General features: G+C 41.4%; 1 protein-coding gene across 2 annotated transcripts in view; it reads right to left on the bottom strand.

Annotated features, from left to right (window-relative positions):
- The window catches only part of zgc:174356 (uncharacterized protein LOC100137120 homolog), a 112,531-nt gene that overhangs the window by 46,103 nt on the left and 47,660 nt on the right, over positions 1-18,768 (bottom strand). For both annotated transcript variants that reach the window (XM_068044158.1, XM_068044159.1), the window contains exon 4: positions 2,772-2,910. In XM_068044158.1, coding sequence (XP_067900259.1) covers positions 2,772-2,910 — 139 coding nt within the window. The remainder of the gene's footprint in view (positions 1-2,771; positions 2,911-18,768) is intronic.

Here is an 18,768-nt window from a genome sequence, read left to right on the forward strand (position 1 = left end):
TTCAGGATCCCTACCCTGCCAGAAGAAGGTGTAGTCTTGCTCTGTTAGAGATCCGCTCGCAGGGAAGCATGTCTCCTGAAGGGCTGCAATGTCCACATTGGGTCTACTGAGCTCGTTGTTAATGATGGCGGTCTTCCGAGAATCGTTGATTTGTGTAAGGTCTTCCGACAGGCCAGGACACATAGTTCTGACGTTCCAGTTTGTGTACTGCAAACCAGATTTCCTAGACACTTCCTACTTCAACCAGTGACTTCTGTACAGCGTTAATAATTAGTGGGTTAGTCTCCTCTGTTAATTGGATATCAATTGTGTTTAATTATATGCAAATTGAGGGCATTAATTTGGGTTTCACTTGAGCACATATAAAGAGACAATAACTGAAACTGTGGCTGTGATTGAGTTAGGAGGTGTATGCTTGTCATGTTTCACTTTGTAAATAAATGTTAAACTGAGTAAAGATTGGCTCCAGTACTATCTTCACCAACTGGCTTTCTGGAATTATTACATTCTCTTTTACTGGGAACTCAGCAGTATGTCAGACAGTGCAGTGGCTTCAGTAATATTTTCCCCTCTCAGAAACCTCTCGGTGATCAAGTTTACCTTTCTTTCCCTTTGGAATTATTGCTGCTCCCATCCAGTACCCCATATAGTTCGAAATGCGCATACTACAAAAGCTTATTTCCCCCATCTTCTGTCTCAGGTGCTCAGCCGATAGTCTTCCTTGGCCACACAATATCACTAACTGTACCTCTAAAGGCAACATCTCAGAGCAAAGTTTAATGTATTCCACTCCTGTAGATCAATTGTGGTACAGACATTTTCATTATGTTCACCCTCCCATTCTCAGGAAAAGAAATAGTTGCTTCCCTCTGTCCAGTACCTTGTTCATTACTCAATAGTTAAGTTGACAGTCAACTGCATGTTCAGAAGTATCCAAATGAATCAGAATTAAATTGATAATGGGTTTTGGAGTTCACTTAAGATCACTAGCAAGTAATGAAATTGGAAATCATCTTCCTGAAGTATTCCTATAGCCATTAAGTTGTTGCTGATTTTTAAAAATTATTAAACCATTCTTCATTTCTCAGTTGGTCAGAAGAGGTCATTTGTCAGCTGCATTTTGACTCAAGTCACTGCAGGCCAGCACAGGTGTTCGTCTAGAATCAGTTTCCTTTTAATAAGAAAAACTTTTGCTCACTTCATGCTGCTATGTTTTACTATCTCACAACTAATGCACATTGCTCAGCTGTAGCCCATGCACTACAAACATTATTCCAGAGCACGGTATTCAGTAGTCACCTGAGTAATCTTCTCTGGGGGTCAACTGGGGGGCTCATTCTGCACTGACAATTGAACTAAATTTGAACAAACCATGAAAACAGTTATCCCTTTTTTTTAATGTCAGAACAGTTCTTTAGCAGGAGAAACCTGTTCATTTAAAAAAAAAGGTACCTGGACCTATACCTGAATTGCTGTAATCTGCAAGGTTACAGACCAGGTGCTGGAAGGTGGGATTAGAATGGGCGGCTAATTTTTTCAGCCGGCGCAGACGTGATGGGCTGAATGGTCTCATTCTGTGCTGTAACTTTTCTATGGTTCAGTGGGAAACCACCACACGAGGCTAATCTGCAATTTATCCTTTTAAGAAAGTACTTCACACCACAGATTTGAGTTACTGGAACAGACAAGCAAAGCCAACCTATTAATGAGGTGGCAGAAACATTAGCATTTCTCATGGTTAATAACCATTTGCATTGCAATGGAGGGATTTAACAAAGGGATATTCCAGGATTCAAAACCACTTCTATTTAAAGCATGACACTACTGCAATACCTAGTTAACGAACACCTATTTGGTCTTAAATTTGCAGTGTCAAATTAGGCTTTAAAGTAAAGATTTTTTCACATATACTTGGAATGAGCTGGTTTTCCGACTATTCCCCATTGTTTATCTATTTCTTTAGCACTGCTGAAGCCTTCACTCACTGAATACATCAAAATGCTGCTTGCTCATTAGGGTGAAGGTTCACAGATGCTAAAATGAATAATGGAACATCCTCCATTTATGCGCTTCTCGAGTCAAGGGGAGGTTGGGCAATAACACTCGACAGATCATCAAATGGATCATCCAAATTAATAGGTAACTGGCCTTATATGTGCCAGTTGGTGTACATTTTCACAATGGTCACACACACATGCACATATTTACATACACATACATATATATATTACCACCTCCAGGCGTGTATCCATTGTCTCTCGAGATAAGGAGGCCCAAAAGAAAAAGAATATATATATATATATATATGCACATTCACGTGTATATATATATATATACACACACAGATATACAATTTGAAATAAATGAAAAGAATTAAAACAATTTCATGTGTAAAAATAGGTAAAATTTCAGATAGCTGGGTTTCAAAATTTCTTTATCAATTTCCACAAATGGGGCATTTGTCAAATCAGTCCGTTATTTCTTACAGAAATGGCTTGGTATTTGTACACAAGTACAATTTATGAGTAGAGATCCAATTCTGAAAACTACTCAGGGCAATATTATTGTATGAATGCTTAATGCATTTTACCAAATCCCTTTGCCTACTACTTTAGCAGGAGGCGTAAAAATATGTAAAATTAAATTTTAAAACATTAACAGCTCAGTTAAAATAACCTCACAGAGAAATTTGACACAAGTGTGTTTCAGTGTTGATACAAACATATTACACACCATGATTTCCAGACTCCAGGTTTGGAATATTTACTTACTTAGAAATACCATCCAGGTATGTGTGGAAAAGGCCAGCAAGACGAGAGACCCCAGTCTCATCAACACCCCCACTTTGGCTAATGTTATTTCTTTGTTGCAGTGCAACATACATGGAAAGAGACCAATCAAGGCAGCTCCCTGTGAAGAGATAAAACATTATTGTGTAGTGCTGAGTTTTTGGAACTCAACATTCTCTCCAAAAATATATTTTAAAAAGTACCAAAAAAAAGCTTTCTACGACATTTAAACTGCACATTGTGATCCAATGATCCAAATAATACACATGCACTTATATGAAGAACTACATCAAAAATATTTTATTTAAAAGAGGTTTTGCATTGAAAAGATTGAAACAAATGCTTACAGAATGCAAACATTACAGAATGGGGGGGTGGGGGGGTGGAATTGAGAGAAATATTTTGGGCTGAGGTGGAGTTTTAAAAAAACTAGCTGATCTTCCCGAGGTCTCAGAATGTCAAAATATACAGCAATGTGGGAAGCAGAGAAGTAGATGTGGTTGGAGCATTCTCTACAGTTTCTCTGTAGGCTGAAGAGCTGGGAGATACAAAACTAGCAGGACAATGTAAATACAGTGCAATAAGCGTACCAAAGCAGTTTCCATTATAAATGTGGATAAAGGAAAACAGTTAACAAACAGATACAGTTTTGTACACAGGAAATATGCACAGAAATTTAATATACAATTGATTATCTATTGCATTTCACACTAGGTGGGGCGGGTGGACATTGCACTGAACCAGGACTATTTTCTTCAATGGGACATTGATTAAAAATAGAGAAGAGTGAACAAAGGAGGAGGCAAACAGAAGGTGAAGGAGAGACTGCAATAGCAGATGGGGAAGCATTGAGTGACACTGGGTCAGGCCAAGTTTCTTCTCTAATGTGGTGGGGGAGGGGAAGCTGCATGCCAGGGCTCAATTCCTGTAGGGACAATGTCAGCAACTAGGTGTTTGGCTCAGTATGGGGATGTGGGCTCAGTTATTTCTGGGTAAGGGACTAGAAGAGGCTATAGTTGGTTTTCAATAGGTAGTGGAGGTATTTTCCTTATTAGATAGGGGTGTTACTGCTGAGAAAATAGAAATAGCTCTGAATTTTTACATAGTAGAGGGGGTGGAATTTGTTCTTGGGGGTCAGAGTTTATTGGAACATAGGAGCAGGAGTAGGCCATTTAGCCCATCGAGCTTGCCCCACCATTCAATACGATCATAGCTGATCTTCCACTTCAATGCCTTTTTCCCACATTATCCTCATATCCCCTTATGTCATTTGTATTTAGAAATCGGCCAATCTCTGCTTTAAACATACTCAATCACTAAGCTTCCACATCCCTCTGGGGTAAAGAATTCCAAAGATTCACAACCCTCTGAGTAAAGAAATTTCTCCTCATCTCTGTCCTAAGTGGCTTCCCCCTTATTTTGAAATTGTGTCCCCTGGTTCTAGACTCCCCAACATCTTAGCTGCGTCTACCCTGTCTATCCCTTTAAGTATTTTGTAGGTTTCAATGAGATCACCTCTCATTCTTCGAAACTCTAGAGAATACAGGCCCAATTTCCCCAATCTCTCTTCATAGGACAGTCCCACCATCCCAGGAACAAGTCTGGTGAACCTTCGTTGCACTCCCTCGATGGCAATAATATCCTTCCTAAGGGAAGAGGACCAAAACTGCACACAGTACTCCAGGTGCGGTCTCACCCAGGTTCTACACAACTGAAGCAAGACTTCACTACACCTGTACTCAAATGCTCTTGCGATAAAGCTAACATACCATTAACCGGTACATTGATGACTGTATCAGTGCTGCTTCCTGTTCCCGCCCCGAACTGGAAAACTTTATCAATTTTGCTTCTAATTTCCACCCTTCTCTCACTTTACATGGTCCATCTCCGACACTTCCCTTCCCTTCCTCGACTTCTCTGTCTCCATCTGTGGGGATCGGCTGTCTACTAATATCCATTATAAGCCCACCAACTCCCACAGCTACCTCGACTATACTTCTTCATATCCTGCCTCCTGTAAGGACTCCATTCCATTCTCCCAGTTTCTCCATCTCCGACGCATCTGCTCTGATGATGCTACCTTCCATGACAGCACTTCTGATATATCTTCCTTTTTTCTCAAACGAGGATTCCCCCCCACTGTGGTTGACAGGGCCCTCAACCGTGTCCGGCCCATTTCCCGCACATCTACCCTCACCCCTTCCCCTCCCTCCCAGAACCGTGACAGGGTTCCCCTTGTCTTCACTTTCCACCCCATCAGCCTCCATATCCAAAGGATCATCCTCCGCCATTTCCGCCACCTGTAGCGTGATGCCACTACCAAACGCTTCCTCCCCTCCCTTCCCCTGTCAGCATTCCAAAGGGATCGTTCCCTCCGCGACACCTTTGTCCACTCCTCCATTACCCCCACCACCTCATCCCCTTCCCATGGCACCTTCCCCTGCAATCGCAGGAGGTGTAATATGTGCCCTTTTACCTCCTCTCTCCTCACTATCCCAGGCCCCAAACACTCCTTTCAGGTGAAGCAGCGATTTACTTGTACTTCTTTCAATGTAGTATATTGTATTCGCTGCTCACAATATGGTCTCCTCTACATTGGGAAGACCAAACGCAGACTGGGTGACCGCTTTGCGGAACACCTCCGCTCAGTCCGCAAGCACGACCCCGAGCTTCCGGTTGCTTGCCATTTCAACACTCCCCCCTACTCTCATGCTCACATCTCTGCCCTGGGATTGCTGCAGTGTTCCAGTGAACATCAACGCAAGCTCGAGGAACAGCATCTCATTTACTGATTAGGCACACTACGGCCTGCCGGACTGAACATTGAGTTCAATAATTTCAGAGCATGACGGGCCCCCCATTTTACTTTTATTTTAGTTCTTTTTTCTTTTTTATATATATTTTTGTGTGTTTATTTTATTTTATTTCATCTTAGTTTGTTCAGTTTGCTTACCCACTGTTTTTTTTCATGTTTGTACTTGCTGCTGTTCAATTTTCAGTCCATTAACACCCTATCTGTACTAATGCTTTGTCTTTCAACACACTATTAACATATTGTTTGCCTTTGCTCCATGACCTTCTGGTCAGCTATTCTGTGACCTTGCCCTATCTACACCTTCTCCTTTGTTATCTCTTGCCCTACCCCTGCTTTACTTGCTTATAACCTTTTACATTTCTAATATTTGCCAGTTCTGAAGAATGGTCACTGACCTGAAACGTTAACTCTGCTTCTCTCTCCATAGATGCTGCCAGAGCTGCTGAGTATTTCCAGCATTTCTTGTTTTTATACCATTAACCTTCTTAATTGCTTGCTGCACCTGCATGTTAGCTTTCAGTGACTTATTGACAAGGACACCCAGGTCCCTTTGTACATCTACACTTTCTAATCTCTTACCATTTAAGAAATACTCTGCAAAATTATAACTCTTACCAAAGTGGATAACCTCACCTTTTTCCACATTTTATCCTATCTGCCATGTTCTTGCCCACTCACTAAGTCCGTCCAAATCCCATTTAAGCCGCTTTGCATCTTCCTCACAACACACATTCCCACCTAGTTTTGTGTCATCTGCAAACTTGAAAATACTACGTTTGGTCCCCATATCAAAATCATTGAAATATATTGTGAACAGCTGTGGCCCAAGCACTGATCCCTGCGGTACCCCACTCGTCTCAGCCTGCCAATGCGAAAATGACACGTTTATTCCTACTCTCTGCTTTCTGCCTGCTAACTAATCCTTAATCCAAGCCAGTAAATTACCTCCTATTCCATATGCTTTAATTTTGCTAACCAACCTCCTGTGGGGGACTTTATCAAAAGCCTTTTGAAAATCCAAGTATACCATGTCCACAGACTCCCCTTTATCAATTCTGATAGTAACATCCTCAAAAAACTCCAACAAGTTCATCAAACATGATTTCTCATTCATAAATCCATGTTGACCATGCCCAATCAGATCATTATTATCCAAGTGTCCATTAATCACATCCTTTAGAATAGATTCTAGCATTTTCCCAAAGACTGATATAAGGCTAAGAGGTCTGTAATTCCCTGTTTTCTCTCTCCCTCCATTCTTAAATAGTGGGGTGACATTTGCGACCTTCCAATCTGCAGGAACCACTCCAGAATCTATAGAATTTTGGAAGATGATCACCAATGCATCCATTATCTCCATAGCTACCTCTTTCAGCACTCTGGGATGTAAAATATCAGGTCCTGGGGCCTTATCAATCTTCAGCCCCATTAATTTCTCCAATACAACCTTCTTACTAATACAAATTTTCTTCAATTTCTCATTTCCCCCTAATCCCTTGGATCTCTAATTCTGGGAGATTTCTTGTATCTTCCTCAGTGAAGACAGACACAAAGTAATCATTTAGCTTCTCTGCCATTTCTCTATTCCTCATTATAAATTCTCCTGACTCTGTCTCTAATGACCCACATTTGTCTTAGCCAAACGTTTCCTTTTTATGTACCTATAGAAGCTTTTACAGTCTGTTTTTATATTTTTTACTAGCTTACATTCATATTCTATTCTCCCTTTCTTTAGCAGTTTCTTCACCCTCCTTTGCTCTATTCTATAATCCACCCAATCCTCAGGTTTACTGCTATTTCTAGCAACTTTATAGGCCTTTTCTTTTAATCTTATACAATCCTTAACATCCTTTGTTAGCCATAGTTGACAGTCTTTACTTTTGGGGTTTTTGTGCCTTGGAGGAATGTATAGTTGCTGTAAACTATGTAATATTTATTTAAAGACTATCCATTGTCTATGTACTATCATACCTTTAAATATATTTTCCCAATCCACCTCACCTGAGCCAATTTGCCCCTCATACCTTCATAATTTCCTTTGTTCAAATTTAGCACCCTGGCTTCAGATTGAACTACCTCACTTTCAAACATACTGTAAAATTCTATCATGTTAAGGTCACTCATCCCTAAAGGTACTTTCACAAGAAGATTATTAATTAGCCCTTTCTCATTACATAATACTAGATCTAAAATAGCCTGTTCTCTAGTCGGTTCCGCAACATACTACTCTAGAAAACCATCCCTAACACACTCCAGAAACTCGTCCTCCACAGCATTAGTGCTCATTAGGTTTACCCAGTCTATATGCAGATTGAAGTCACCCATGATTACTGTAATACCAATGTTACATGCTTCTCTAATCTCCTGATTAATGCCATGCCCCACACTACCACTACTGTTTGGTGACCTATAAACAACTCCTACCAAGGTTTGCCTCCCCTTGCTGTTTCTTAGCTCCACCCAAACAGATTCCACATTTTGTTCTTTCGATCTGAGATCCTTCCTTACTAATGTACTGATCCCATCCCTTATTATCAGTGCAACACCACCTCCTTTTCCTTTTTGTCTGAGTGGTAGTTCTCTCATCTCAAAGTCTGAAGGTCATAGGTTCAAGTCCAACTCCAGAGATTTGAGTGCATAATTTAAGAGTAGTCACTGTCAGAGAAACCTTCTTTCACATGAGGCACTAAACTGAGGCTTCATCTGCCCTCGCAGTTGGACATAAAAGATTATGTGGCATGGTTGCCCTGGCCAATATTTATCCCTCAACCATTATTACCAAAAAGCAGATGATCTGGCCATTATCTCATTACTGTTTGTGGGACTTGCTGTGTGCCATTTAGCTGCTCCTTTATTACTAGTACATAAAGTTGTGGCTCAGTTTGTAACACTCTCGTCGAGTCAGAGGATTGTGGATAGAAGGCCCACACCACAGACTCAAGTCCAGATGTCTAGACTGTCAATCCAGTTCAGTAAAGAGGTGCTGCATTGTTGGGTGTGCTGCATTTCGGATGTGACGTTGAACTGAGGCTCTATCTGGCTTCTCAAGTCAATGCAGAAGATTCCATGGCACTATTTCAAAGAAGAGCAGGGTGTCCTGGCCAATATTTACCTCTCAATCAACTCAATTTCTGCTAAGTGAAGGAAAGTCAGTAACTGAATTTCTGTTCAGTGGGTGCTTTACTGTTGCATTTCTGTTCCACGGGAGTGACTTGTGTAATGATTTCTACTCAGTGGTAACTGATTAGTAGGGAGGGAGCTATGGTGGGGGAACTACCATCCTGCAATTTCTGAGCACAGGATGGTGCACTCCCTGTTCAGGTTATTGTCATTTATGCTCTTGCTGCCCTATAGAAATGGAGAGTAGGACATTCACTCCCTTGTGCCCATTGCTCCATTCAATGAGAACATGACTGATCGCTGTCGTAGTGTGATTAAAAAATGAGGGCAAGATTCTTATGTCTCGATTTCCTCAACCTTTCACACCGGAAACCAAACATTATACCGAACTTGCACCATTGTTTTGATGCAAGTTCTCAGGAAATTGCAGGCCAATATTTTCCACGGGAATAATCACGTCAGCTAAAGGGAGTGACCAATGGTACCAGTGCTCTAGTTCTGATGGTGCTAGGATCTGAGTATGTGCAAAGTTTTACACAATTGATCAGTGGGTTCAGCTGGAAGGTTTCCCATTGGCTTGTAATACAATATATCTTCCTGTTTCTCCTCACCAAATGATTTAACGAAAAGCTGGAGAATTAATTTTATTAGCTAGTTTCAGATTTAAACTACTAATTTATACTTTTACACTTCAGAAAGTCTAGCTCAGGGCTTACCAGAGAAGTAATTATCACAACCTGTATTTTTTTTATATCATGAATTCTAAAACAATTGTTTCATAAAAATGAAACTTGTACAGCCCTCTTGTGAAGCTTAGCTTCTTCCATGGTAAGGAGCTCTTGGTGAAAGCTCAGTTTCAGACTCCTCACTTGTGCAACAACAAACTAGTGACTTTCCTCCTTATGGGGGAGCAAGGAAAAGAAAAACTTGAAAAGATGGAGAGATAAGCAGGCTGTCTGTGAAATTGGAGGTGTCTCTGAGATGGCATACCTGATTATAGAGCTTCAGCATCAAGTCAACCTGCAGTACACTTGGGTACACGGTTAATTCAAACCAGGCAGGTCCACAGGATGATTGACCAGCCTGCCTGGATCATTGATGGAATCTGAATGGGGTAGACCAGGAAACTGCAAGACAGTATTTTCCATCAGAGTGATCACCATCAGTGAGTTACCAACTACACCTGTACTTAAATTCTGATGGTGTGATCGGGGTGGGTTGGGGGGGGCGGGTGGGGGTGGTGGAATTCACCCCTCCCTTATTCAGGTCAAGGTACACCTGCAAATGAATGCCCCAATAGGTAGGCTCATCCTAGCTATGTAACTAGCAGAAAGCTAGTCCAAACTGCTAAGCTGAGGGTCCTCACAACTCTCAAATTGCATCCAAGTTCCCTGAACTTAGGTAAGTTGTACCCCCTCACACGAAATACTCACATAGTAGACAAGCACTTGGTTTGGAGACTCAACCATGAAGATAGGTTTCTGCTTAGTTTTGACAGTCAACTGACCAAAACTCAACCTCCCCCCACCCCACCATCATGTCCACACCTGTGTCTGCAATTCCCAATCTGAAATTGTCCTGCATGGACAACTTCCCAGCTTACATCGAAACATAGAACATTGAAACATTGAAACATTGAAAAATAGGAGCAGGAGTAGGCTATTCGGCTCTTTGAGCCTGCACCACTATTCAATACGATCATGGCTGATCATCCAAACTCAGTACCCTGTTCCCGCTTTCTCCACATATCCCTTGATCCCTTTAGCCCTAAGAACTATATCCAGCTCTTTCTTGAATATATTTAATGATTTGGCCTCAACTGCTTTCCGTGGTAGAGAATTCCACAGGTTCACCACTCTCTGGGTGAAGAAATCCCTCCTCATCTCAGTCCTAAATGCTTACCCCTTATCCTTAGACTGTGACCCCTGGTCCTGGACTCCCCCACCATCGGGAACATCCTTCCTGCATCTAGTCTGTCCAGTCCTGTTAGAATTCGGTAGGTTGCGATGAGATCCCCTCTCATTCTTCTAAACTCTAGCGAATACAAGCCTAATCGACCCAATCTCTCTTCATACGTCAGTCCTACCATCCCAGGAATCAGTCTGGTGAACCTTTGCTGCACTCCGTCTATAGCAAGAACATCCTTCCTCAGATAAGGAGACCAGAACTGCACACAATACTCCAAATATGGTCTCACCAAGGCCTTGTATAATTTCAGCAAGACATCCTTGCTCTTGTACTCAAATCCTCTCACTATGAAGGCCAACATACCATTTGCCTTCTTAACTGCCTGCTGCACGCTTACTTTCAGCAACTGGTGCACAAGGACACCCAGGTCTCGCTGCACCTCCCCCTTTCCCAATCTATCTCTGTTCAGATAATAATCTGCCTTTCTGTTTTATCACCAAAGTGAATAACCTCACATTTATCCACATTATGCTGCATCTGCCATGTATTTGCCCACTCACTCAACCTGTCCAAACCACACTGGAGCTTCTCTGCATCCTCCTCACAGCTCACACTCCCACCTAGAAATTGCTGAAACCTAGGATTGAACCAGGGACCTCTAGACCTTCAGTCTAATGCTCTCCCAACTGAGCTATTAAAGCCCCACATGAATATGGCCGTCCTGGTGCAACAACTAACAATAACTTACATTTATATTGCACCTTTCACGTAGTAAAATGTCCCAAGATATTTCATAGGTGCTATTAACAAACAAAATTTAGCACTGAGCCACAAAAGGTGATATTGGGACAGCTAATCAAAAACTTGGTCAAAAAGGCAGGTTTTAAGAAAAGCTTTAAAAGAAGAGAAAGGCTTGGAAAGTGAATTCCAGAGTTTTGGGCCAAGGCAGCTGAAGGCTTGTCCGCCAATAGGGAGGTGAAGAAATCAGGGATGCGCAAGAGGTCAGAATTGGAAGAGATTTCAGAAGGTTGTGGGGCTGGAGGAGGTTACAGAGAATGGGAGAATGGAGGGGCGGGGGCAGAGCCATGGAGGGATTTGAAAATAAGGGTTAGAATTTTTTTTTTTAAATATAAAAATCGAGGCGTTGCCAAAGTATGCCACCGAGCACAGGGGTTATAGATGAACCAGTCTTGCCTCGGGCTATAGTCATGACAATGAGTTTGTTTTTCCCAAATGATTTCAAAGTAAGCTGGAGCAGGAAATTTTGAACCTTTTAGAGGTAAGTTCAATAGGAAAACTGCTGTTAAGTGCATAGTTTACACAAAAGAAGAAAGATACAGGCAGACAAAGTGATTATAGGACCTAACATTCTTTTACATATAGTGAGAATTCAAAAGCAACCATTGTTCACATCAGTGGTGTGTATTTATTTACTTTACTGCAATGGATAAAGAAAGCACTAATTTCCATTTTCCAACAGTCAAAAAAAAGTTAAAGTTTGCATTTAACAGTGTTAACCTTCAGCTCAAGGCCTCCTGTGATACATCAGTATTATATGTGCATACATGTGAAACAAGTCATTCAGAAAAAAACAAAATTACAACCCAGTCAGTTGGGATTATATAAATTAAAAGGTGAGAAAGTGGTCAGATAAGCAAACTTCCAATGAGGAACTACAAAGGACTTAGGTATATGAATGAAGTACAACCAGGCAGCAAAAGCTACCAAGAAAGGAGAAAGAAACCAAATGGAATTTGTTCCAAAGATTTGTTTTTGAATATTTTTGGCTGCCATCATGCATTCTCCACTCAATTGAGGACTTACAACAATGATTTAATGTCTTTATTATTTCAGTAAGATTTACAAGAAAATAATTGAAACATATCAATGTATTTTCTGTTTTGAAATTCCTGTAAACAATTTGTACCAACAATGAAAGCCTGAGCCTCGAGTTCCATATGTTCCCAGATCTGTCTGTTAGTTGACGAGGCTTGTGCTATATTTCCTACAGCTCCAACCATACACCTGCATCAGTATCTTCCAGAAACTTTTAGGATCAATAAAGTTGACTGCACCCTCTTCTGCATTCTGGTGCATCAGTGGAAAGTTACTGAGAATGAAATTGATGCCAAACCTTTATAAATCACTGGTTAGGCCTCCGGTAGTGCATTGTGTTCAATTCTTGGCACCATACTTCAGGAAGGATGGCAAGGCCTTACAGGGGGTACAAAGGAAATTTACAAGAATGGTACCAGGGTTAAGGGACTTAAGTTATGTGCAGAGACTGGAAAAGCTAAGGTTGTTCTCCTTAGAACAGAGAAGGTTAAGGGCAGATTTAAATTGATGTGTTCAAAATTATGAAAGGTTTTGATAGAGTAGATGGGAGAAACCGGCAGGAGGGTTGATAACCAGATTCAAGATAATTGGCAAAAGAACCAGAGAGAAGATGAGTTTAAAAAAAAAAAAAGTTGTAATCTGGAATTCACTACCTGAAAAAGAGTACTGGAGGCAGATTCGATAGTATCTTTCAAAAGAGAATAGGTATATACTTGAAAAGGAAAAACCTGCAGTATGATGGGTGAAATATCAGGAATGCGGGACTAATAGGACAGCTCTTTCAAAGAGATGACATGGATATAATGGGCTCTGGACACTTGTACATTTCCCACTCCATATATCCCATTAGCAGTAGCCGTGCTTTCAGATATCTGGGCCCCAGGTTCTGCAATTCCCTCCCTAAATCTTTCTGCCTGTCTCTCCTCTTTTTCGACCCTCTGTAAAACATACCACTTTGACCAAGCTTTTTTGTCACCTATTCTAATATTTCCTTCTTTGGTTTTGTGTCATATTGTCTTATCACAGTCCTGTGAAGCACCTTGGCATTTTTTTTATATTAAAGGTGCTATATAAATGCAAGTTACTGGGCTTCATACAATTAAAAGATATTGTAGCACAGGAGAAAGTACAGAAAAGGATTGAGAGGATTTCAGAAATGAGAACAGGCTGGGAGTTCTTGACCCTGGAAAGGAGAAGACTAAGAGAAGACCTGATAGAGATCTTTAAAATTTCAAAAGGATGGGATAGGGTGGATGTCAAAAACTCCGGGTAACTCCAGAATACAACAACATAAAGACAAGATCGTCAAATAAAGAATTTAGGAGGAATTTTTTTTTTACAAAGATGGGTAAAACATAGAATATGCTACCACATGAAATGGTTGGTGCAGATAGTGTTAGATTTTGTTGTATTTGCATAAGTAGCATCATAGGGCATTCGAGAGAAAGTCTTAGGCCAGACTTTTACAGCACCCCAATGAGCCGGATGGTGGCGTAAAAGGGAACGGGAGGCTCCGGGAGGCCTTCCTGACCCGCTCCCTCCTCCGCCTCACTTTATGTAGGGCAGTGGGGGTGGGGAAGGGGGAACAGGCCGCCCGCCCCAGTCCAATCCAGGCCCTTAAGTTGCCCATTAACAGCCATTTAAGGGCCTTTACCCGCCTCCACGCAGATTTTACATGTGGCAACGGGTGTCCTGGAGTCGGAAAAGGCCATCAGGTAAAAGCTGGCGGCCTCTCAATGCCTTGGGGGTGCCCAATTGGGGGCCGCCGCCCCCCCCCCCCACTTCCCCAACCACCCCCAGGACCCAACACACCCCCCTTTCCCCCAAACGACCACCCTTGCCTCACCGGGGCCCACCCGATTACTCCCGGCGAGGCAACAAAAACTCACCTGAAATCCCGGCTCAATGTCTTCATCTGCCATCGGCTGAGCTGCAGTCCCAGCTGTGGCCACCGTTCCCAGTGGCGCTGCTGGGACTAAGAGCTGCCAGCCTGTTGATTGGCTGGCAGCTCAATGAGGCAGGACTTCCTCCCTCAAGCGAGTGGAAGTCCTGCCTCAGAACAGTTAAAGCCTGGGGACCCGTAAAATGCGGGACAGATCCCCAGGCTAGGCGAAAGCGAGTTCACCACCGACTTTTACAACAGTGGCCAGCTCCCGTCCGCCCAACGTAAAATCCAGCCCTAAGACTCGTTAAAGATTAACTAACAATTCTTTATTATTTACAGTTACTATGTATACTCTCCGCAAACTACCCAAGCTAACATCCTTCATGCTGCTATAGTTTCTTCTCAAGCTTATCTCATATGCCTGTTACATCATCACATACAGTGGGAGGGGTCTCTCACTGTCTTTGGCATTAACCCTTCCGTATAATTCCCTTATTCCTTAGTTCCCTCGGAGTCCAAAAATCTACCGATCTCAGCTTTGAATATACTCAACAACTAAGCATCCACATCCCTCTGGGGTAGAAAATTCCAAAGATTCACAACCCAAGTGAAAAAACTCCTCCTCATCTCACTCTTAAATGAGTTGCCCCTTAAACTGAGACTATGCCTCCTAGGACTAGACTCTCCAGCCAGGGAAAACAACCGCTCAGCATCTACCTTGCCAAGCCCCTCATGATCTTAAGTTTCAATGAAATACCCTTTAATTCTTCTAAACGCAGAGAGTATAGACCCAATCTACTCAATCTCTCCTCACAGGACAACCCTCTCATCCCAGGACTGTAGTAAGCCTTCGCTGCACCACCGCCAAGGCAAGTATATCCTTCCTTAGATAAAGATCAACACTCTGCTCCAGGTGTAGTCGCACCAAATCCCTGTACAATTGTAGCGATACTTCCATACTCTTGTACTCCAGCCCCCTTGCAATAATGCCAAGAGAATAGAGGGATACAGGGGCATGTGGTTTGAGGTTATTAGAGTAGGAGGTCCATGTGGAGCATAAACAAACAGACTAAACCAATTGGGCCAAATGGCCCATTTCTGTGCTCTGGATTCCACACAATTCTAAGTAATTTAATGTTTAGTTCCCTCGCTGCATTGATTTTCCTGGCTGTGCTACATAAAAGAAGCGACAAAAGACAGTGAGGGACATCTTTATGGGGAGCAAAAGAGAAAGAAAAATAAAACATGAATTGATTCCACCCTTGCACATCTCCCAGCAGCCAGCAAAAAGCTGCATTGACAGCGATCTAGGAACAGGATAAACATCTGGATGGCCCTGGGTGAAATGCATGAGCAGCGGATACTTATCAAATTATTATTTTTATTTTTAAAAAGTACCATATCCTCAAAGTATAAATATTTTCCATATACATTATGGATGTTGCTACTTGATTTACAATTCCCTTGCTGAATATACTGTGGGTGAAATTCAATGAATGAAGAATGGCACTGGGTAAAAAATAAAAACATTTCGATCCATTAAACGATGCCTGAATTGCATAAGTTATGTCGCAGGTACCTTGTAAGTCAAAAAAGATTTTGTACAATATTATTAAGTCTGGGTTTTCATCACATCACAAAAGAATCAATAAAAACATTTCCCGATCACTTGTACCAGTGGTTTTGAACTCGAGGGGAAAAAAATTTTTTAATTTTGATTTAATTTTTTTATACTTAACTCCTATTTAGCACATTTCGCTAAACCATTGGAAAACGTCTACATATGTTTTTGTCTATACGTTTAATTTGGTCTTTATTCAATATCCTATTAAACTTTGACAAATAAGCTTCTAAAACTGGGCAGATTAATGACTGGAACAATGGATTTACAATCATTCAGATGGGTGAACCCATTAAAATCAGTTGCTCTTTTGCTTCATCATCAAAAACCAGGCATAGGCAACAGCTAATTTGTCCAATAGCATCTAAGGATTCTGCTGGGTCATCTGATATAAATTGACTTTGGATTAATATGAGCCGATTGCTCAAAAAAGTAACTAAACAACGATCACAGAATGATGAGCACAGAAGGAGGCCATTCAGCTCATCATATGCCATGCCAGTTCTTCGACAGAGCTATCCAACTAGTGCCACTCCTCTTTCCCCACAGCTCTGTAATTTTTTTCTTTTAAGTATTTCCCAATTCCCTTTTGAAAGTTACTGTTGAACCTGCTTTCTCCAACCTTTCAGGCAAAAATCATCCCAGATCACAACAATTCACTATGTAAAAATGGTTTTCTTTCTGTCATCTCTAATTCTTTTGTCAATCACCTTAAATCTGTGCCCTCTGGTTACTGACCCCTCTATCACTGCAGTTTCTCCTCATTTACTCTATCAAAATCCTTCATGATTTTGAACACCTCTATCGACTCTCCTCAACCTTCGCTGCTCCAAGAAGAAAAACCCTAGCTTCCCCAGTCTTTCCACATAACTGAAGTCCTTCGTCGCTGGTAATATTCTATCAAATCTCTTCTGCATTCTTTCTAAGGCCTTGATATCCTTCCTAAAGTGAGGTATCCAAAATTGAAAACAATATTCCAGCTGAGACCTAACCAGTGATTTATAAAAGGTTTAGCATAACTTCCTGATTTTGTACTCTGTTCTTCTACTAATAAAACCAAGGATCCGATATGATTTTTTTTTAAATGCCTTCTAAACCTAGCCTGCAACGTTCAAAGATTGGTGTGCATACACCCCAAGATATTTCTATTCCTGCACCCCCTTTAATATTGTATCATTTAGTTTATATTGCCTCTTCTCAATCATCTTACCAAAATGCATCACTTCACAAAACTCATTTCAATAAACTTTCAATGTTTTTCTTAAAGAAAAGCATTATGCAATCCAGCATGTTTACCAGGCTGTGTCAGCACCCTGCCATTCCTGCAGGTCAGCTGAACACACACCTAAAAACGTGGAAGAATGTGTGCTTCCAGCAGACTTTTAAGCTACACACCTCAGGAATCTAATTTGAAACATACAGGGAAAATGGGAATGTGTTATTTTTGGATTCATGCTTAACAAATGAGAGATTGATATTTCGTACCAGTTGTAGGCATCTCCCTTCTGCTTCAGCCACATTTAATTCCACTGATCCTGCAACATTTGCAGATCACAGAGACCACAATAAGGCTGAATGCACACACCCAACTATCAGGATTGCTTTGAAGAATGGAGCAATGAGGTGGACAGATTAGTAAATTAGGAAACTTTCAGATTTTCATGTGCCAAATTAAGAAACCAATGTAACTCTGAAGGAGCAGGGTGGAGGCAGGTGTTTTATTTTCATTTTTGCAATTGGTATTAATACAATTCTTAAAATATAGCCTGCTGGCAAACAAAAGTCCTTGAAAGTATACCTTGTGTTACTAATAACAGGTTAGTTTGAAATTCTTCACTCTTCTCTTTTATCAGAAACATTAACTCATTTATTTCATCCAGATTAGCATCTGTTAAAACAGTGTAGAAGGAAATTTCAGACAAAAGTGCTAAGTTTATACTTTAAACATCCAATGATAACATTTCAGAGACAGAGAGAATCTAGGTAGAAAGAAGTATTTGTGTATTTCTGCCTTATTACTTGTTTATTTTTGCACTATCTTTTTAAAATGAAATGCAGCTTGACCCTTCAAAGCCTTCCCAGTATATACAAGACTCAGGTCAGAAGCCAGATAGGAAACTCACCACTCACCTAGATGTGGACAACCACAATGCTCAAGAAGTTCAATGTAATCCTGGACAAAGAGGCTACTTGATCAGTTTCTCTGTCACTGAACCCAATAGTTGCAGACTGGGTCCAGGGTCCAGGGCTATGTGGTAAAGGACGCACTAAAGCTTGGGTCCACCGCCACAAAGGCTCTAAAGGGAAAGGCCATTGTGTAAGACCCTCCTGAGGGACTGGAAACCATGGAAAATCCCTTTGGCTGTATGCACCAGAGAATGTACGGCATGTAATGTAAACGTACATTGTAAATATAACCTGGAATAGCAAGTGTAGTGAGGCACCTCATGTACTGTATTGAAAGAAACTGATCTGTATTGCACTTTATATAATGTCAAATTTGAACTGCTATGCAATTTTTTTCTTTTTTTGACAAATTTTACGAACAAAAGTACATTTTTGAAAAAAAAACTACCTGTCCACCAACACATTGGGCGGGATGTCATAGTTGGGACCCCGTTCACTTCCAGGTCCCGATCCTGCACCAGGTTAGCAATGCACACACGTTGCAATTTTAATTAGGAAAGCAGTTAATTGGCCCAGAGTCGCGGTCGCTGACCAATTAGTGGCGGTGGACGTGGGAAGGACATGGCACACAGGGAGCAGCGGGCCTGATTCAAAGGGAAAATGGGCA

This window comes from Heterodontus francisci, chromosome 13 (genome assembly GCF_036365525.1).
Source record: "Heterodontus francisci isolate sHetFra1 chromosome 13, sHetFra1.hap1, whole genome shotgun sequence".
Taxonomy (NCBI): domain Eukaryota; kingdom Metazoa; phylum Chordata; class Chondrichthyes; order Heterodontiformes; family Heterodontidae; genus Heterodontus; species Heterodontus francisci.